Source organism: Oryzias latipes, chromosome 24 (genome assembly GCF_053564925.1).
Source record: "Oryzias latipes strain Hd-rR chromosome 24, Olatipes_Hd-rR_3.1".
NCBI classification, from domain to species: domain Eukaryota; kingdom Metazoa; phylum Chordata; class Actinopteri; order Beloniformes; family Adrianichthyidae; genus Oryzias; species Oryzias latipes.
Window position 1 is genome coordinate 24,595,412 of NC_136260.1, and position 21,390 is coordinate 24,616,801.

General features: G+C 53.7%; 1 protein-coding gene across 2 annotated transcripts in view; it reads left to right on the plus strand.

Annotated features, from left to right (window-relative positions):
• Nucleotides 1-21,390, plus strand: part of galnt14 (UDP-N-acetyl-alpha-D-galactosamine:polypeptide N-acetylgalactosaminyltransferase 14 (GalNAc-T14)) — a 125,840-nt gene that overhangs the window by 3,496 nt on the left and 100,954 nt on the right. Inside the window, exons 1-2 of one of the 2 annotated variants that reach the window (XM_078942492.1) lie at nt 15,258-15,284; nt 16,213-16,382. In XM_078942492.1, coding sequence (XP_078798618.1) covers nt 15,273-15,284; nt 16,213-16,382 — 182 coding nt within the window. In that variant the 5' untranslated portion in view covers nt 15,258-15,272. Of the gene's footprint in view, nt 1-15,257; nt 15,285-16,212; nt 16,383-21,390 lie in introns of those variants that run through there. The other variant, XM_023952946.2, reaches the window with a different exon arrangement.

Consider the following 21,390-nt stretch of genomic DNA (forward strand, 5'->3'; position numbering starts at 1 on the left):
CGGCTCGTTAAGGGAGCCAGCAGAACCGGCTCGTTAAGGGAGTCAGCAGAACCGGCTCGTTAAGGGAGCCAGCAGAACCGGCTCGTTAATGAAGGGAGACAGCAGAACCGGCTCGTTAATGAAGGGAGACAGCAGAACCGGCTCGTTAAGGGAGCCAGCAGAACCGGCTCGTTAAGGGAGTCAGCAGAACCGGCTCGTTAATGAAGGGAGACAGCAGAACCGGCTCGTTAAGGGAGACAGCAGAACCGGCTCGTTAAGGGAGACAGCAGAACCGGCTCGTTAAGGGAGTCAGCAGAACCGGCTCGTTAAGGGAGTCAGCAGAACCGGCTCGTTAAGGGAGTGAGCAGAACCGGCTCGTTAAGGGAGTGAGCAGAACCGGCTCGTTAAGGGAGTCAGCAGAACCGTCTCGTTAATGAAGGGAGACAGCAAAACCGGCTCGTTAATGAAGGGAGACAGCAGAACCGGCTCGTTAAGGGAGCCAGCAGAACCGGCTCGTTAAGGGAGTCAGCAGAACCGGCTCGTTAAGGGAGCCAGCAGAACCGGCTCGTTAATGAAGGGAGACAGCAGAACCGGCTCGTTAATGAAGGGAGACAGCAGAACCGGCTCGTTAAGGGAGACAGCAGAACCGGCTCGTTAAGGGAGTCAGCAGAACCGGCTCGTTAAGGGAGTCAGCAGAACCGGCTCGTTAAGGGAGTGAGCAGAACCGGCTCGTTAAGGGAGTGAGCAGAACCGGCTCGTTAATGAAGGGAGACAGCAGAACCGGCTCGTTAAGGGAGCCAGCAGAACCGGCTCGTTAAGGGAGTCAGCAGAACCGGCTCGTTAAAGGAGCCAGCAGAACCGGCTCGTTAAGGGAGTCAGCAGAACCGGCTCGTTAAGGGAGTTAGCAGAACCGTCTCGTTAAAGGAGCCAGCAGAACCGGCTCGTTAAGGGAGACAGCAGAACCTGCTCGTTAAGGGAGCCAGCAGAACCGGCTCGTTAAGGGAGCCAGCAGAACCGGCTCGTTAAGGGAGTCAGCAGAACCGGCTCGTTAAAGGAGCCAGCAGAACCGGCTCGTTAAGGGAGACAGCAGAACCTGCTCATTTAAGGGAGACAACAGAACCGGCTCGTTAATGAAGGGAGACAGCAGAACCGGCTCGTTAAGGGAGTCAGCAGAACCAGCTTGTTAAGGGAGACAGCAGAACCGGCTCGTTAAGGGAGTCAGCAGAACCGGCTCGTTAAGGGAGTCAGCAGAACCGGCTCGTTAAGGGAGTCAGCAGAACTGGCTCGTTAATGAAGGGAGACAGCAGAACCGGCTCGTTAAGGGAGTCAGCAGAACTGGCTCGTTAATGAAGGGAGACAGCAGAACCGGCTCGTTAAGGGAGTCAGCAGAACTGGCTCGTTAATGAAGGGAGACAGCAGAACCGGCTCGTTAAGGGAGACAGCAGAACCTGCTCATTTAAGGGAGTCAGCAGAACCAGCTTGTTAAGGGAGACAGCAGAACCGGCTCATTAAGGGAGTCAGCAGAACCGGCTCGTTAAGGGAGTCAGCAGAACCGGCTCGTTAAGGGAGTCAGCAGAACCAGATCGTTAAGGGAGCCAGCAGAACCGGCTCGTTAAGGGAGACAGCAGAACCTGCTCATTTAAGGGAGACAACAGAACCGGCTCGTTAAGGCAGACAGCAGAACCTGCTCATTTAAGGGAGACAACAGAACCAGCTCGTTAAGGGAGTCAGCAGAACTGGCTCGTTAATGAAGGGAGACAGCAGAACCGGCTCGTTAATGAAGGGAGACAGCAGAACCGGCTCGTTAAGGGAGTCAGCAGAACTGGCTCGTTAATGAAGGGAGACAGCAGAACCGGCTCGTTAAGGGAGTCAGCAGAACTGGCTCGTTAATGAAGGGAGACAGCAGAACCGGCTCGTTAAGGGAGACAGCAGAACCTGCTCATTTAAGGGAGTCAGCAGAACCAGCTTGTTAAGGGAGACAGCAGAACCGGCTCGTTAAGGGAGTCAGCAGAACCGGCTCGTTAAGGGAGTCAGCAGAACCAGATCGTTAAGGGAGCCAGCAGAACCGGCTCGTTAAGGGAGACAGCAGAACCTGCTCATTTAAGGGAGACAACAGAACCGGCTCGTTAAGGGAGACAGCAGAACCTGCTCATTTAAGGGAGACAACAGAACCAGCTCGTTAAGGGAATCCGACTCGTTAAAAAAGGTCTTTATCAGTGAAAGGTTTTGACGCCCCAAAGAAAATCTTTTCCAAAGTTTGTCCCAGTTGGGGTGTTTGGCAGAGACCCAGATTCTGTTCAGCTGCACACAATGACGCGCCCCCCCCCCCCCCCCCCCCTGAATGGCACAATGCACACATGTGGCTGAGATGATTCCTTTCACCTTCATCACAGCTGCAGTTATTGTTACTCTGTCCTCCGCGGCTGCTGGACAACGCTGGAGGGAAATGAGTTTTCGGCGCCGCCACAGCTGAGTCTAAGGGGGGGGGGGGGGGGGGCACTCTGTGCATGACACTTGTGTCTACCATTGAGGGGGGGGGTCTGATAGCAGCCTGTTGTCCAAAAACTGCAAACGTTAGGAAGCTGTGGAGAAGCAGAAGCTGCGTCACGCCTGCAGTTTTTACTGAAAAAAGAAACACGTCAGTTTTTGCTCGGATGCTTCGTAGCTTCAGGAAAGTCTGGACTCTTTTAGGACGGAAACTTTGTAGGAGGAGGAGAAAAGTTTGAATGAACTTTGACAGAGGGGGGCGGGGCTACCCCGGTCCTTCCTGTCGTCGTCGGTCTCCTCTGAGCCGGGCCGTTTCCTGTTTCCAGATGGAAGCTGAGCTGTCAATCAACTCTCAGTCCTTAAACATTCAAACATAAAAGTGGTTTAATTCTACGTTTTCTAAATGATGATTTTAGTTATTGCTGTTTTTTCAAACCAGCTGTTAAACTATCCAGGAGTTGTGATGTCAGTTCTGACGCTTTTGACGAGTTTTTTGGATGAACAGAGACGTTCTTCAGGAATCAGGCGGAGCAGCTGTTTGGTGGGGCGAGGATGGGGCGCCGTCAGTCTGGGTGGAGTCTGTTCTTCAGCAGCCTGGCGGTTCCTCCAGACGTTCTCATGCTGTGATGAATGTTCTCTGCTCTTTGACCTCTCATGCTGAACGATCACTCCTTGGTGCCCCCCCCAAAACGACCGATGCCTCTCATTCGGTCAGCTGTAGCTCAGTGTTCCCGGGGAGGACACTAACCCCCCCGTCATCCCTGATAGATTCATCGGAAGACGAGGGAAATGTTGAAGCGAGGAATTGATTCAGATCACTTAGCGTGTTCTGTTTGCGCCACTAGGGGGCGCTTCACAGCAGTTAGCATAGATTAACTCGTAGGCTTGGTTCTGTCAGGTGAGTCCCGGCAACAGCATGTTTTTGTTTACGTCAGGTAATGATGCCACGTTTTTCTGTGAACGGCCCAACATAATCAGATTATCTGCAGTCAGATAATCTGATTATGTTCCATCAAGTCTGAAGCTGATGAAGATGAACAAACGTGTCGCTGCCATCAAACCTATTATCAGATATAAATATAGAATGCTGCGGATGATGACATCATCACCTGTCAGCTGTTGGTTGGGGGCGGAGCTGTCTGTGGTGCTGAAGTTCAGATTTCCTCTTCAGGAAAAAACAGAAGCTCTGAAATAAAAGACAACTGTTGTGCTGCTGGACTCCACTGGATCACCACACAGGTCACATGACCTAACAGGAAATGACATCATGAAATGACTGTAAGCATGCTGCTCTGTTTGAAGCTGCTGAAAGTCTAAGACCTGAAAAGCATCTGAACACCAGTGTCAGTGTGTGTTCCAGAATGTGTGTGTCTGTGTGCATATGTCTGTGCATATATATGTGTATGTGTGTGTGTATATGTGTGCATGTGTGTGTGTATGTTTGTGTGTATGTGTGTGTGTGCATATGTGTGTGTGTAGTCTAGCTGCACTGGTCTGAATTACCTTCTCTAGTAGTTTTCCTGTCTCCTCCTCTGACTGTTGCTTTATCCGTTTTGTTTTTAAGGTGAAATGAAAAACGCTGAGTTATTTTAAGGTGGAATGAGTCTGTGATGAGTTTGTGAGCTGACGTGCGCGCTCTGCTGCAGAAATATAAAATAATGTCCTTGATTCTTTTTGGATTGAACCATCGATCTGCTGAGAGGAAGACGGGAAAGATGGAGAAAGAAAAGAGGTGGAGGAAGGAGGAGGAAGGAGGAGGAAGGTGGAGGAAGGTGGAGGAAGGAGGAGGAAGGAGGAGGAAGGTGGAGGAAGGAGGAGGAAGGTGGAGGAAGGAGGAGGAAGGTGGAGGAAGGAGGAGGAAGGAGGAGGAAGGTGGAGGAAGGAGGAGGAAGGTGGAGGAAGGAGGAGGAAGGAGGAGGAAGGAGGAGGAAGGAGGAGGAAGGTGGAGGAAGGAGGAGGAAGGAGGAGGAAGGTGGAGGAAGGTGGAGGAAGGAGGAGGAAGGTGGAGGAAGGAGGAGGAAGGGGGAGGAAGGTGGAGGAAGGTGGAGGAGGAAGGTGGAGGAAGGAGGAGGAAGGTGGAGGAAGGAGGAGGAAGGTGGAGGAAGGTGGAGGAAGGAGGAGGAAGGTGGAGGAAGGTGGAGGAAGGAGGAGGAAGGTGGAGGAAGGAGGAGGAAGGGGGAGGAAGGTGGAGGAAGGTGGAGGAGGAAGGTGGAGGAAGGAGGAGGAAGGTGGAGGAAGGAGGAGGAAGGTGGAGGAAGGTGGAGGAAGGAGGAGGAAGGAGGAGGAAGGAGGAGGAAGGTGGAGGAAGGAGGAGGAAGGTGAAGGAAGGTGGAGGAAGGTGGAGGAAGGAGGAGGAAGGAGGAGGAAGGAGGAGGAAGGTGGAGGAAGGAGGAGGAAGGTGGAGGAAGGGGGAGGAAGGTGGAGGAAGGTGGAGGAGGAAGGTGGAGGAAGGAGGAGGAAGGTGGAGGAAGGAGGAGGAAGGTGGAGGAAGGAGGAGGAAGGTGAAGGAAGGTGGAGGAAGGAGAAGGAAGGAGGAGGAAGGTGGAAGAAGGAGGAGGAAGGAGGAGGAAGGTGGAGGAAGGAGGAGGAAGGTGGAGGAAGGAGGAGGAAGGTGGAGGAAGGTGGAGGAAGGAGGAGGAAGGAGGAGGAAGGTGGAGGAAGGGGGAGGAAGGAGGAGGAAGGTGGAGGAAGGAGGAGGAAGGTGGAGGAAGGTGGAGGAAGGAGGAGGAAGGTGGAGGAAGGGGGAAGAAGGAGGAGGAAGGTGGAGGAAGGGGGAGGAAGGGGGAGGAAGGAGGAGGAAGGTGGAGGAAGGAGGAGGAAGGTGGAGGAAGGAGGAAGGTGGAGGAAGGAGGAAGAAGGTGAAGGAAGGTGGAGGAAGGTGGAGGAAGGAGGAGGAAGGTGGAGGAAGGAGGAGGAAGGGGGAGGAAGGGGGAGGAAGGGGGAGGAAGGTGGAGGAAGGAAGGTGGAGGAAGGAGGAGGAAGGAGAAGGAAGGTGGAGGAAGGTGGAGGAAGGAGGAGGAAGGAGGAGGAAGGTGGAGGAAGGAGGAGGAAGGTGGAGGAAGGAGGAGGAAGGTGGAGGAAGGAGGAAGAAGGAGGAGGAAGGAGGAGGAAGGAGTAGGAAGGTGGAGGAAGGTGGAGGAAGGAGGAAGGTGGAGTCCAGAGAACAAAGGGACTGTAGAGATGGACCAACATTGACATATTGTCATGTTTCTAAATGATTCCAGATTTATGCTCTGTCTTTCTGTCAATAAACTGGTTCCGCTGCATCTTTTCGCTGTCGTCCGTCTTCCATCCGTTGGAGCATCTCTGGAGTTTCAGCTCCGTCCTCCTCAGAGGAAACGTGCTGCAGCTCCGAGCAGCACTGCAGAGGAAACGCAGGCGTTCCAGCGTTTATCGATGCTTTGATTCATCCGTTTTCAGCCAGACTGATCAGGTTGATGGATGCAGCAGAAACCAAACCAACAGTTTGGCTGAGTTTCTTTCTTGTAATAGTTTGAATGGGGACATTTGTTGACATCTGCAGCTTTTTTCTCAAGTTAACGTGCACCTTAGGCTCGTGCTCGTGTTCTGTGAACATGAAGGCGTGTCCTCAGAGTAAAGCAGACATTTCTTCATATTTACAGTCTGGCACACAGAGAAGATGGTTTTTTCCCACTGATGTGTCTCTTCACGACTGCAAACAGTCTCTGACTGGTCCCAGTTTCCCTCTGGACCAGCAAACCACTGCAGGTTCTTCAGGACAGAGTCCAGAGCTCCCTCGGCTTAAACGTGTCTAATGAGGTGAAGACGGCGGAGAACCTCATGTCTGACAGAGACGGACAGAAGGACGTGGTCTCTCATCACTGGCATCTTCACGGCCAGACTCCTCCCCCTGCCAAAAGAAGGGGGAGGAGTCACCGTGTAAATGTTAAAGCAGGTCCACTGATGGTGTGTGAGTGTCTGTCTGTGTTTGTGTGTGTGTGTGTGTGTGTGCATAGGTGTGTCTCTGTGTGAGTGTGTATGTTTGTGTGTGTGTTACTGCGTATGTGTGTTACTGCGTGTGTGTGTGTTTGTGTGTGTGTTACTGTGTGTGTGTGTCTGGGTGTGTGGGTGTGTGTGTGTGTGCGTGTTACTGCGTGTGTGTGTTTCTGCGTGTGTGTGGGTGTTTCTGCGTGTGTGTGTTTCTGCGTGTGTGTGTGTGTGTTTACTGTGTGTGTTACTGCGTGTGTGTGTGTCTGTGTGTGTGTGTGTGTGTGTGTGTGTGTGTGCATAGGTGTGTCTCTGTGTGAGTGTGTATGTGTGTGATTGTGTGTGTTACTGCGTGTGTGTTTGTGTGTGTGTTACTGCGTGTGTGTGTTTCTGCGTGTGTGTGGTTGTGTGTCTGTGTTTGTGTGTGTGTTACTGCGTGTGTGTGTGTGTTACTGCGTGTGTGTGTTTCTGCGCGTGTGTTTGTTTCTGCGTGTGTGTGTTTCTGCGTATGAGTGGGTGTGTTTGTGTGTGTGTTACTGCGTGTGTGTGTGTTACTGCGTGTGTGTGTGTGTTTCTGCGTGTTTCTGCGTGCGTGTGTGTGGGTGTGTGTTTGTGTGTGTGTTACTGCGTGTGTGTGTGTTACTGCGTGTGTGTGTGTGTTTCTGCGTGTTTCTGCGTGCGTGTGTGTGGGTGTGTGTTTGTGTGTGTGTTACTGCGTGTGTGTGTTACTGCGTGTGTGTGTGTGTTTCTGCGTGTCTGTGTGTGTGTGTGTGTGTGTGTGTGTGTGTGTTTGTGTGTGTGTTTCTGCGTGTGTGTGTGTTTGTGTGTGTGTTACTGCGTGTGTGTGTTACTGCGTGTGTTTCTGCGTGTGTGTGTGTGTGTGTTACAGAGTGCAGACCGTCACGTTTGCTCTCTAGCTCTGCTTCTCCTGCAGAGGCTGTTGCAGCGTCTGCTCTGCATTTTTATTCTCCAGGATGTTTTGGGAACAAGGTGAGGAATTCTGAGCAGCTTGGAGGTAAACGTTCTCCAAACTGCGGTCCGCTGGGAAGCCGGTCCGGATTAGTCGGGCAGAGCGGTCGACCCTGCAGCAGCGAGCAGATCCAGATGGTCTGGTCTGCAGGGAAACGCTCTCCAACAAAAATAAAAACGCAGCCTCTTGTCCGTTTCAAATCAGACTCCTCCCACTTTCAGATCCTCCTCGTTCAGTTTTAGATGCAGGCTGGGATGAGTGACGTCAGAACCGAGGAGGACGAAGGACGAAGACTTCCTGCTGATGAAAGCAGAAGCTGGAAACGGAAATGGAACTTTTTCTAAAGGAGACGGATCTGTAGTTCTGTTTGGGTCGGACCAACGCTGAAGGAACCAGGAGGTAAAAACACAACTGTGGTGGTTCCAGGTGTTGTTGTGGAACATCAGCATGAAGGAGAGCTGGACCTCTGCAGAACCAACCCGTTAGTGACCCGTTTAGCTTCTACGGGTCCTGGCATCAACCATCTGAACTCTTCTGCATCAAACCTTTGCTGGAAAAGTGACATTTTCTGGAATCTGCTGACGCTGGAAACGTTTCTGTTCATTCCACCTTAAATCATTCCTCCTTAAATCCCCTCGCAGGTTTTAGGGTCATTCATGGGGGGGTACCATCAGGATCTGCAGCTAAACCCAAACGCCGCTGTCCAAAGCTGCAGTCAACACAACAGAGACACAAAACGTTACACACACTGAACCTGAACCGCTGTGGTGGAGCGGCCGTCCGTTGTGCTGCGTTCTCTCTGGCAGCTGGGGCTTCTTTTTGGGACTGTTATCAAACTGGCTGAAAACTTTCCTGTGCAGCAGGAAGGACGTCAGAAATTTGTCAGGAAATTTCCATGTTTCTGCGTTTATCTGCCCCCCGCCCCCATGCTGTGCTGCAGTGGGCGCCTTCATCTCCGCTCTTAACTGTTGAACTGCAGCATGAATATGCAACGCAGTCCTCTGCTGATCCCCGCAGAGCCTCCAGGCTTCATCTCAGCTCTGCTGACTACACTCTGAGGTCAGAGGTCACGAGCTCACATCCTGTGGAGGTCCACAGCAAACCGCGGGGTCAGAGGTCAGATTTAAACGGCCTGCATTCATCAAGCTCCATGTTTAGAGTCTGCAGGCAAAGTCACATGGACCAGAACCAGAACCTTGGCCAGGAACCTGCTCTATATGTGGAACGGGCTTGAGGGGCGTGTCCTTTGGAGTAACGGACAGAACAACACACCTGGACAGGTGACCTATCAGCTGCGATCTCGGGTATCTTCAGCTACCAGGATGAGTGACAGCTGTCAAACTCACAAGCGTGCACACGTGCGCACACGCAGAGGCCCGGTTAGTGTCCATGTGGAGTGGTCGCTACACGCTTGTTCATGTTCAGATGCATTTGTTTGAGCTCGTGATCCCGATCCCTCAGCTGAAGAGGACGCAGCGCAGATCTTCCCCTGCCGCCTGTTTTAGAAACAGATGGCACGTCTTCCTCACGTCTTCCTCACGTCTTCCTCACGTCTTCCTCACGTCTTCGTCACGTCTTCCTTACGTCTTCGTCACGTATTCGTCACGTCTTCCTTAAATCTTCGTCACGTCTTCGTCACGTCTTCCTTACATCTTCATCACATCTTGGTCACGTCTTCGTCACGTCTTCCTTACGTCTTCGTCACGTCTTCGTCACATCTTCCTTACGTCTTCGTCACGTCTTCGTCACGTCTTCCTTACGTCTTCATCACATCTTGGTCACGTCTTCCTCACGTCTTCCTTACGTCTTCGCCACGTCTTCGTCACGTCTTCATCACGTCTTCGTCACGTCTTCGTCAGGTCTTCGTCACGTCTTCGTCACGTCTTCCTCACGTCTTCGTCAGGTCTACGTCACGTCTTCCTTACGTCTTCGTCATGTCTTCCTTACGTCTTCCTCACGTCTTCCTCACGTCTTCCTTACGTCTTCGTCACGTCTTCCTTACGTCTTCATCACGTCTTCGTCACGTTTTCCTCACGTCTTCCTCACGTCTTCCTCACGTCTTCCTCACGTCTTCCTTACGTCTTCGTCACGTCTTCCTTACGTCTTCGTCACGTCTTCGTCACGTCTTCCTTAAATCTTCGTCACGTCTTTGTCACGTCTTCGTCACGTTTTCCTTACATCTTCATCACATCTTGGTCACGTCTTCGTCACGTCTTCCTTACGTCTTCGTCACGTCTTCGTCACATCTTCCTTACGTCTTCGTCACGTCTTCGTCACGTCTTCCTTACGTCTTCATCACATCTTGGTCACGTCTTCGTCACGTCTTCCTTACGTATTCGTCACGTCTTCGTCACGTCTTCGTCACGTCTTCCTTACGTCTTCGCCACGTCTTCGTCACGTCTTCATCACGTCTTCGTCACGTCTTCGTCAGGTCTTCGTCACGTCTTCGTCACGTCTTCGTCATGTCTTCGTCAGGTCTTCGTCAGGTCTTCGTCAGGTCTTCCTCACGTCTTCGTCAGGCCTTCGTCACGTCTTCGTCACGTCTTCGTCACGTCTTGTTCACGTCTTCGTCAGGTCTTCGTCAGGTCTTCCTCACGTCTTCGTCAGGCCTTCGTCACGTCTTCGTGACGTCTTCGTCACGTCTTGTTCACGTCTTCGTCAGGTCTTCATCAGGTCTTCGTCACGTCTTCGTCACGTCTTCCTCACGTCTTCCTCACGTGTTCATCAGGTCTTCGTCAGGTCTTCGTCAGGTATTCATCAGGTCTTCCTCACGTCTTCGTCACGTCTTCCCCACGTCTTCATTAGGTCTTCCTCACGTCTTCCTCACGTCTTCGTCAGGTCTTTGTCACGTCTTCGTCACGTCTTCCTCACGTCTTCCTCACGTCTTCATCAGGTCTTCCTCACATCTTCCTCACGTCTTTGTCAGGTCTTCGTCACGTCTTCGTCAGGTCTTCATCAGGTCTTCGTCAGGTCTTCGTCACGTCTTCGTCACGTCTTCTTCACGTCTTCCTCACGTCTTCCTCACGTCTTCGTCACGTCTACGTCACGTCTTCCTTACGTCTTCGTCACGTCTACGTCACGTCTTCCTCACGTCTTCGTCACGTCTACGTCACGTCTTCCTTACGTCTTCGTCACGTCTTCGTCAGGTCTTCGTCAGGTCTTCGTCAGGTCTTCCTCACGTCTTTGTCAGGTCTTCGTCACGTCTTCGTCACGTCTTCGTCAAGTCTTCGTCACGTGTTCCTCACGTCTTCCTCACGTGTTCATCAGGTCTTCGTCACGTCTTCGTCAGGTCTTCGTCAGGTCTTCATCAGGTCTTCCTCACGTCTTCGTCACGTCTTCCTCACGTCTTCCTCACGTGTTCATCAGGTCTTCCTCACGTCTTCCTCACGTCTTCGTCACGTCTTCGTCACATCTTCATCACGTCTACGTCACGTCTTCGTCACGTCTTCGTCACGTCTTCCTCACGTCTTCGTCAGGTCTTCGTCACGTCTTCCTCACGTCTTCCTCACGTCCTCGTCACGTCTTCGTCATGTCTTCCTCACGTCTTCATCACATCTTTGTCACGTCTTCCTCACGTCTTCGTTACGTCTTCCTCACGTCTTTGTCACGTCTTCCTTACGTCTTCGTCACGTATTCCTCACGTCTTCGTCACGTCTCAGTCACGTCTTCCTCACGTCTTCGTCACGTCTTCGTCATGTCTTACTCACGTGTCCGTCACGTCTCAGTCACGTCTTCGTCACGTCTTCGTCACGTCTTCGTCACGTCTTCGTCATGTCTTCCTCACGTCTGCGTCACGTCTTCCTCATGTCTTCGTCACGTCTTCGTCACGTCTTCGTCACGTCTTCCTCACGTCTTCGCCACGTCTCAGTCACGTCTTCGTCACTTCTTCGTCACGTCTCCGTCATGTCTTCCTCACGTCTGCGTCACGTCTTCGTCACGTCTTCCTCATGTCTTCGTCACGTCTTCGTCACGTCTTCGTCACGCCTTCGTCACGCCTTCGTCATGTCTTCCTCACTTCTGCGTCACGTCTTCCTCACGTCTTCTTCACGTATTCCTCACGTCTCAGTCACGTCTTCGTCACGTCTTCGTCACGTCTCAGTCACGTCTTCCTCACGTTTTCCTCACGTCTTCGTTACGTCTTCGTCAGATCTTCGTCACGTCTCAGTCACGTCTTCGTCAAGTCTTCGTCACGTCTTCGTCACGTGTTCCTCACGTCTTCCTCACGTGTTCATCAGGTCTTCGTCACGTCTTCGTCAGGTCTTCGTCAGGTCTTCATCAGGTCTTCCTCACGTCTTCGTCACGTCTTCCTCACGTGTTCATCAGGTCTTCGTCACGTCTTCCTCACGTCTTCGTCAGGTCTTTGTCACGTCTTCGTCACGTCTTCCTCACGTCTTCATCAGGTCTTCCTCACGTCTTCCTCACGTCTTCGTCACGCCTGCGTTACGTCTTCGTTACGTCTTCCTCACGTCTTCGTCACTTCTTTGTCACATCTTCATCACGTCTACGTCACGTCTTCGTCACGTCTTCCTCACGTCTTCGTCAGGTCTTCGTCAGGTCTTCCTCACGTCTTCCTCGCGTTTTCCTCACGTCTTCGTTACGTCTTCGTCAGGTCTTCGTCACGTCTCACCACCCACCCCACACAGAGAGAGAGGAGCCAGAAAGCGTCGCCCCCCCCGGAGCAAGCCCAGGCCCCCACCCCCAGACGCCGGCCCTAGAGGAGCTCTGGTCAGGCCTCGACAGGACCGAGGAGGGCAACCGGCCGAGGCAGCCACTGATTGCCTCAGCGGAGACCCCGACCCGTTAGCCCCCCCGACCCGTACCAATAATGGGCCCCCCCTCCCCCCCAGAACGCCCCCCCACAGGACAGGGCCGACAAGCCCCCCACCCCACCCCACCCCAGACCCCGCAGCCGAAGCGGGTGACACCCAGAGCGACCGGGGGCCCCGAGAGGGTTGTCCCGTCCCGTCCCAGAGCCAGGGAAGGGCCGATCCCAGCCCCAGGTGCAGATGGGCAGCCCATCCGGCGCCGCTGCCCCCCCCCCCCCCCCCCGAGCAGGGCCCCCCGCCAACCCCCCCCAGCACAGGCAAAGGGACCACCCCCCCAAGCCAAGCCAGACCACCACCCCACCCCCCCACCACGCACCCCCACACCAATGACAATCCAGTTTTTAAGGAGACGAGATAATTCAAGAAAACGCAAAAACTTTACAATTGAAAGAGAGAGTCTCGTGCACACATGCACATGTGCCAGCACATTCACATGGCATGCACGTAGCAACACTCTGACGTTGTTGCAGCAGCAGGAAGCACCGCTGCTGCTGCTGCTGTTCTGCTGCTGTTCTGCTGCTGTTATGTTGCTGCTGCGGTTTCTAACTCAGATCGGGATCAGAGATAAATCCTGGATCGCTGACTCGCCTGCAGCCATGACAGCTGTGCTCCGAGATTCTGCTGTGACTAATCCAGCGACAATCCAAAAACATTAATGTTAGGGGGGGGCAGGAACAGGATCAAACATCAGTGCATCTGCGTTCTGCTGCTTTGCTCCGTCTGACTTCTCTGCAGCTCCGGGATAACGAGGCAGAACTGCTGAGAGACTAACGAGCAAACTTTAGAAAGGAGGCGGAGCTTCTGTTCCTGTGTGACCTGAGCTGTGGATGCAGATGCTTCCAGAGCAGAGCTTCATCTGCATAGAAATGTTTCTGTTCTCTGGTCTGTGTCTTCTTCCCAAACGCGGACTTGTGTGGCGGCAGTGGCTCAGGCGGTTGAGCAGGTCATCCAATGATCGAAGGGTCGGCGGTTCGATCCCCACTCCCCCCAGTAAACTGCTGTTGTGTCCTTGGGACAGACCCCCCCCCCCGGCCTCCAGCATGGCTCCACTGGTGCCCTGGTGATGCTCAGAGGGGCTGTAGGCGTGAACCGTGTCTGTCTGCCCCGGGGCGGCTGTGGTGCATCAGTAGTTACCCTCACCAAGTAGGGATGAATGGTGGACACACTGGAAGGACGCTGAGCGTCTGGAGCGTCACAAACATCCGATCCATCATTATTGTCTCAGCTGGCTGTTCCTTTCAGTGTTCTCTGTTCTCACTGTAAAAATGGAGGAAGATCTAGTTAGGAAATGAAATAATAATAAGTTCTTCTGGTTTTTGAGGTCAGAAACTGTCTGGTCCGCTGCTGTCTGATTGGATGACCTGTCACCTTAACGGTGAGCGAGCAGAAGTCCCGTGTTCCGTCAGGACAGAACCTGCATTGTTCCTGAGCTGCTGTAGAGAACACGAGGAGACGCATGCTCAGGGGGTTCTGCTGTTTCTGGACGCCTCTGGATTTGAACCTCTGTCTCTGAAAGCGGCGGGCGGATCCTGTTATTGACCTCCTAATGGAGAGGCTCTGCCAGCTGTGGATGGCGATTACGGCCCATTTCCAAACGGACGCAGAAACTCTCCTCGCTCTGTTCTTCATAGACTTCCCTCCTTTCAGGTTTGAATCTGATTGGTTCAGACACTAAAGTCAATCCTCCAGACCCCCTTACCTTCGGCTCCCAGCCTGTAGCTCCGCCCACACAGGTGATCTCTGCAGGTGAAAGTTTCTTTTCCTTCAATTTGACTTTTTTTCTTTTTCTATTCCGTCGTTCTGCTTCCTGTCATCTTTTATTTTGAAATATCTTCGTTTCCATTGTCATGTTCCTGCCCCCCCTTCGTCTCCTCTCTTCCCCCCTCCTCCTCTCAGGTGTCTCCTCTTCTCCCCGTCTTGATCTTCATGCTTTGTTGTTTCAGCCACCAGGGGAGGAGCAGACTAACACCCGGCTGGCAGAGCCACACAGCCTGTAATGGACCCATTTAGACGATGTGTCGCATCAGCAGCTCCACGGCTGGAGGGGGGAGGGGGGTTCTGCTTCCATCCCGGCTTCTCTTTCGTTTTGTCGTGTTACACACACCATTGATCATGTGACCCCACTGCATCTATGAGCACGTGCACGTATAAAGGAAAACAGGGCCAGGGGGGGGCTCCTGTACTCTGCTTCTGTACGTCTCTGAGCTTCAAAGACTCGTCTCTGACTTGTTTCTGACTCGTGTGACTCGTGCTCATCAGCTTTCTTTGAAGCGTCTAACAGGTTTGTGTTCAGGAAAGTATTCGGATACTTTGACTGAAGTTTACTTTGATATTAACCCTGCCACGCCTGCTGATGCAAATATGCACCAGACCACGTTGGCTCTGAGAAATTCTTCATTTAATATTCAGCTGATGTTGAATTGATGTTTAAAACATGTTTTTATGGATCAGTGGAGCAGAAACTGCTGACGCTGTAGTTATGATCAGAGGGATATTTATGTCACAAGACTTTCTAAGTCTCAAACGAAAATATTCAATATTTGCTTTCAAATTTACTCTGAGACAAACGGGCCAGGATGGTTGAAAACGGCAGAATCCCGTTAGAACAGAACCGATACAAAGTCCAAAGTCTGTGTCTGCCTCCAAGCACCATCAACACCTGATTGGTTAGAATCTGGACCAATCAGCAGCTGTTTGATGGCAGCTTTGTCAGCTAAACTGAAACTGATGAGAGCAAAATCAAAGATAGGAAAAAAGTGAGATAGACACAACGCTTGGAAACGTGTGTGTTGCAAACGCAAAACTATTTTTTGAAAGCAAAAAAATTGAAAGCAAAGAAAAAGGATTTGACAGCAAATATGTAATATTTAATTTACAAAGGTTTTGTGTGATGGTAACATAAAAATCCCTGCACACCTCTGCAGCTCACACTACCTGTGCTTTCTTTGTGTAATGATGTGGACAGACTCTAGGGGGCAGTAGAGAGGCCTTTGTTGTAGCTGAGATGAGCAAACCTTAATGCAGGACGTCATCTGCAGAACGCTGCAAGCGTCTGACAGCCAATGAGCAAAAAGGTTAGAAACACGAATCCACCAGACCCTGTAAAGGGGAGGAGCACGGGTCAGGAGGGAGGAGCACAGGTCAGGAGGGAGGAGCACGGGTCAGGAGGGAGGAGCACGGGTCAGGAGGGAGGAGCACGGGTCAGGAGGGAGGAGCACAGGTCAGGAGGGAGGAGCACAGGTCAGGAGGGAGGAGCCACATTTGACGGGATTTTCACCACAGATTCGGATGGAAGTTCAGAACATTTTCTCCTTCAGATCCTGACGAGCTGAAAGTCACATGATCAATGACGAGATTAAAAACCTCATCCAATCCTCCCAGTGTGAGTGGATGAAGTGGCTCTCGGCGCTCGTTTACTGAAGGTCTGGTGGGTCTGACTCCTGGTAGAGGCTGCTGTTGTCCCCCCCACTGGGGGGTCAGCTTCAGTGCATCAGCAGCAGCATGCAGACGCTGTGTGACCCAGTTTGTCTCGTTGTGCAGTTAAATGCTGCTGACTGTCACACGTGTGACTTTGATGCACTAATGCAAACATCAGACAGATCTGCATCTCAGACGTGAAGTGGAGCAGCCAAATCCCTGAAGAGGACCGGCACCAGGAGGCGGAGCTCCTTCTGAAAGCCCCCCAGATGGTTGAGAGGCTCCTGGCTGCAGACAGCAGACTCATTCTGACGCTCGCCGTCTGACATTTATGACTACATCTCAGGTCCAAGCTGACGCTACAAAGAAAATGTCAGATGCGTCTTCAGAGCCTCCTTGATGTTTCTTTTCAGAATAAAGTTCCCCAGACTCCCCAGAAATCTGAATAAATGTTTCAGTCCTGAATCATCGGTTTGTCTGCTGCTTCGCCGCCGCGTTGCTGCGTTTTACTCACAGGAGAAAATCAGCATGAAAGGACTAATCAAGTCTGAAAGGGTTGATTTGCTCTCACTGATTGGTCGGCAGATTTCGGATGCGGAGTGGGAGGAGCTACTGGAGGGCTTTGACGAGCGCTCGTACCTGAACGCGCGGCGCTGGAGGCAGGGAGACGACCCTTACACGCTGTACGCCTTCAACCAGAGGGAGAGCGAGCGCATCCCCAGCAACCGCGCCCTCCGGGACACGCGCCACTACAGGTACGCCCCTACGCCACTACAGGTACGCCCCCACGCCACTACAGGTACGCCCCCACGCCACTACAGGTACGCCCCCACGCCACTACAGGTACGCCCCCACGCCACTACAGGTACGCCCCCATGGCACTACAGGTACGCCCCCACCCCACAGCACTAGATGTACGCCCCCACGCCACTACAGGTACGTTCCCACGCCACTACAGGTACGCCCCCACGCCACTACAGGTACACCCCCACGCCACTACAGGTACACCCCCACGCCACTACAGGTACGCCCCCACGCCACTACAGGTACGCCCCCACGCCACTACAGGTACGCCCCCACGCCACTACAGGTACGCCCCCATGGCACTACAGGTACGCCCCCACCCCACAGCACTAGAGGTACGCCCCCACGCCACTACAGGTACGCCCCCACGCCACTACAGGTACACCCCCACGCCACTACAGGTACGCCCCCACGCCACTACAGGTACGCCCCCATGGCACTACAGGTACGCCCCCACGCCACTACAGGTACGCCCCCACGCCACTACAGGTACATCCCCACGCCACTACAGGTACGCCCCCACGCTACTACAGGTACACCCCCACGCCACTACAGGTACGCCCCCACGCCACTAGAGGTACACCCCCACGCCACTACAGGTACGCCCCCACGCCACTACAGGTACGCCCCCACGCCACTACAGGTACACCCCCACGCCACTACAGGTACGCCCCCACGCCACTACAGGTACGCCCCCATGGCACTACAGGTACGCCCCCACGCCACAGCACTAGAGGTACGCCCCCACGCCACTAGAGGTACACCCCCATGCCACTACAGGTACGCCCCCACGTCACTACAGGTACACCCCCACGCCACTACAGGTACACCCCCACGCCACTACAGGTACGCCCCCACGACACTACAGGTACACCCCCACGCCACTACAGGTACGCCCCCACGCCACTACAGGTACACCCCCACGCCACTACAGGTACGCCCCCATGGCACTACAGGTACACCCCCACGCCACTACAGGTACATCCCCCCAGGACTACATGTACACCCCATGGCACTACATGTACAACCCCACGGCACTACAGGTACACCCCCACGCCACTACAGGTACACCCCCACGCCACTACAGGTACGCCCCCACGCCACTACAGGTACGCCCCCATGGCACTACAGGTACGCCCCCACGCCACAGCACTAGAGGTACGCCCCCACGCCACTAGAGGTACACCCCCATGCCACTACAGGTACGCCCCCACGCCACTACAGGTACACCCCCACGCCACTACAGGTACACCCCCACGCCACTACAGGTACGCCCCCACGACACTACAGGTACACCCCCACGCCACTACAGGTACGCCCCCACGCCACTAGAGGTACACCCCCACGCCACTACAGGTACGCCCCCATGGCACTACAGGTACACCCCCACGCCACTACAGGTACATCCCCCCGGGACTACATGTACACCCCATGGCACTACATGTACAACCCCACGGCACTACAGGTACACCCCCACAGCACTACAGGTACGCCCCCACGGTACTACATGTACGTCCCCACAGCACTAGAGGTACATCCCCCCAGTACTACAGGTACGCCCCCACAGCACTACAGGTACGCCCCCACGCCACTACAGGTACGCCCCCACGCCACTACACGTACAACCCCACGGCACTACAGGTACATCCCCACAGCACTACAGGTACGCCCCCACGCCACTACAGGTACACCCCCACGCCACTACAGGTACGCCCCCACGACACTACAGGTACACCCCCACGCCACTACAGGTACGCCCCCACGCCACTAGAGGTACACCCCCACGCCACTACAGGTACGCCCCCATGGCACTACAGGTACACCCCCACGCCACTACAGGTACATCCCCCCGGGACTACATGTACACCCCATGGCACTACATGTACAACCCCACGGCACTACAGGTACACCCCCACAGCACTACAGGTACGCCCCCACGGTACTACATGTACGTCCCCACAGCACTAGAGGTACATCCCCCCAGTACTACAGGTACGCCCCCACAGCACTACAGGTACGCCCCCACGCCACTACAGGTACGCCCCCACGCCACTACAGGTACGCCCCCACGCCACTACACGTACAACCCCACGGCACTACAGGTACTTCCCCACAGCACTACAGGTATGCCCCCACGGTACTACAGGTACGCCCCCACATCACTACAGGTACGCCCCCACGGTACTACAGGTACGTCCCCACGCCACTAGAGGTACACCCCCACGCCACTACAGGTACGCCCCCACGGTACTACAGGTACGCCCCCACAGCACTACAGGTACGCCCCCACGGTACTACAGGTACGTCCCCACAGCACAAGATGTACACCCCCACGGTACTACAGGTACGCCCCCACAGCACTACAGGTACGCCCCCCACGGTACTACAGGTACGCCCCCACAGCACTACAGGTACGCCCCCACGGTACTACAGGTACGCCCCCACAGCACTACAGGTACACCCCCCGGGACTACATGTACGTCCACACAGCACTAGAGATACACCCCCACTGTACTACAGGTACGCCCCCACAGCACTACAGGTACGCCCCCACAGCACTACAGGTACACCCCCCGGGACTACATGTACGTCCACACAGCACTAGAGATACACCCCCACGGTACTACAGGTACGCCCCCACAGCACTACAGGTACGCCCCCACGGTACTACAGGTACGCCCCCACAGCACTACAGGTACACCCCCCGGGACTACATGTACGTCCACACAGCACTAGAGATACACCCCCACGGTACTACAGGTACGCCCCCACAGCACTACAGGTACGCCCCCCCCGGTACTACAGGTATGCCCCCACAGCACTACAGGTACGCCCCCACGGTACTACAGGTACACCCCCACGCCACTACAGGTACACCAGCTTTTGAACTGCAAAAGATTTATGAAAACATGTTTGACTGAAGTGACAAAGTGTAAAAAGTTTTTGAGGGAGAGTTTTTTTTTTGTATATAGTGCTGCACAGTGGTGTAGCGGTTAGCACTTTCAGTGGGAAAGCACTGGTTCGAATCCCAGCCGAGTTCTTTCTGTGTGGAGTTTGCCCGTTCTCCTCTTTCGTGTGTCGATTTTGTCCGGTTTCCTCCTATAGTCCGAAAACACGATTCATATGTTTACTGAGGCCTCTAGCTGTGTGTGGTCCTGTTCAGGCTGTACGCTTCTATTGGCTGGTATAGGCTCCAGCAACCCCAAAAACATAGATGAACGGATTTTTCTTTTATTTATAAATGGGGGAAAAAAACAAGTTCTGCTCAGGAAATACTCTGATAAATAATTGCTCTGATTTATGTGACATCATTTTGGCTCAGACCCCCCCTGCAGTCAAGGTGAGTGCAGCACACTGTCCATCCCAACCCCCCACCGGCGTCCTCCTCCTTCTGGGTCGGCCTCCCCGCCCCTTCCCTCGGTGCGCGGTGGGACTGAACGCGAACACGTGTTCTGCAGAGAAGCATGACCGTCACGGCAGGAACACGTCAGATGAAGGGAAACACGTCTGACTGCGGCGAACCTCATCAGCGGCGCCGAGTTCCCCTGAAGTCTGCCGCGTTGAGCCCGATGTTTGGACAGATATTTGACTCTGATTTGATGTAGGAGCGTGAGAGCGCCGAGCTTATCAGTGCAAACACGTACCTGCAGGCGTAAACAAACACGGGTGAAGTGCAGCTTCACGGAGAAACGCCGAATCAGATGAGGCGAGCAGCGTTTCCCGCAGCTCATAATTATTTTATATGACACTTTCAGATAGCAGAATAGAACCTGTTCCAGACAGAAACCGCAAAATTACCTCCTTATGCTCAGAAACAAGCTAATTGAAAAGAGGCATGTGGTTAAATTGCAGCTGCTCTTGTCTGAAGATAAGAGCTCGTCTCTCTGAGAGTCTCCGAGTTTTATTCCAGGAGATAAAACCCGTTAGCGAAGGCGGGTGAGCACGCAGAACGGCGCCGCACAGGGACGCACAACACAACCACTCCAACAACCACACACCATGACAACAACTTTATCTACACTCATCCATCTCCAGCTGTAATTTGACCCTTTAAACCCCAGTAAATAAAATGAAATGACCAAACGAAGCTCGTTAACCGTTTAGCCAATCAAAACGAAGCAGCAGGTAGGTGATGCTCAGCCTGAGCTCCACTCTTTTCATTATTTGGACTAATGTCAGTCTTTAACGAAATGAAACTGATTCCATCAGAATTCTGCTTCAGAATCCGATGGAATCATGTTGATTACAGAAACGGGCCGGAGTCCGTTTGGAGCTGAAGTTCTGCTCCTGAAGGGCCAAAGCCTGAAGCATCAGAGAAGCTTCTGATGCTCCTCAGCTCCCTAATAAACGCCTGTGAAGGAGCGACTTCTCATTTCGCCGTACGTCCGTGAGCGGCGGCAGGATGTTGGCGGAGCGCGGCGCCGATGCAGCTCATCTGACGACCTATTTTTACGCTTTCTGGGTGACTAAGCCTCACAGACGAGGAGGTGAGAAGAACGCAGAGCCGCTGCCTGTTCTTCATCATTTCTGACCTAAATCCTGCCGGACGTCTGAAGGTGTAAACCAGTTCAGACGAACAAAGCAGGAGCCCCTCCCCATTCTGACCACCCCTCCCATGGTTATTAATGCCGGGAACGCTGCTTCTGCCAGCTCCACCTTCATCCTGGAGTCTGTCCTGTAACTGAGAGGGCCTCTGATGGGAGCTGTGACTGAGCGTGCACCGCTGTGCACGTGTGCGTGCACGTGCTCCTGCGTGTGCGTCAGATGCCTCCTGCATCATCTGCTGTGTGAAGGCAGGAGACAGGCTGACATAAGGTGCGGCGAGCGCGTGCACGCCGGCGTGGAGGCTGTGTGGGAGGGGAAACCGGAGCAGGCGTATGCATTCATCTGTTAACGGGGCGGTGGGGGGCAGATGGGGCTCATTTATCTCTCACAGGACGGGGGGGGGGGCTGTTATGT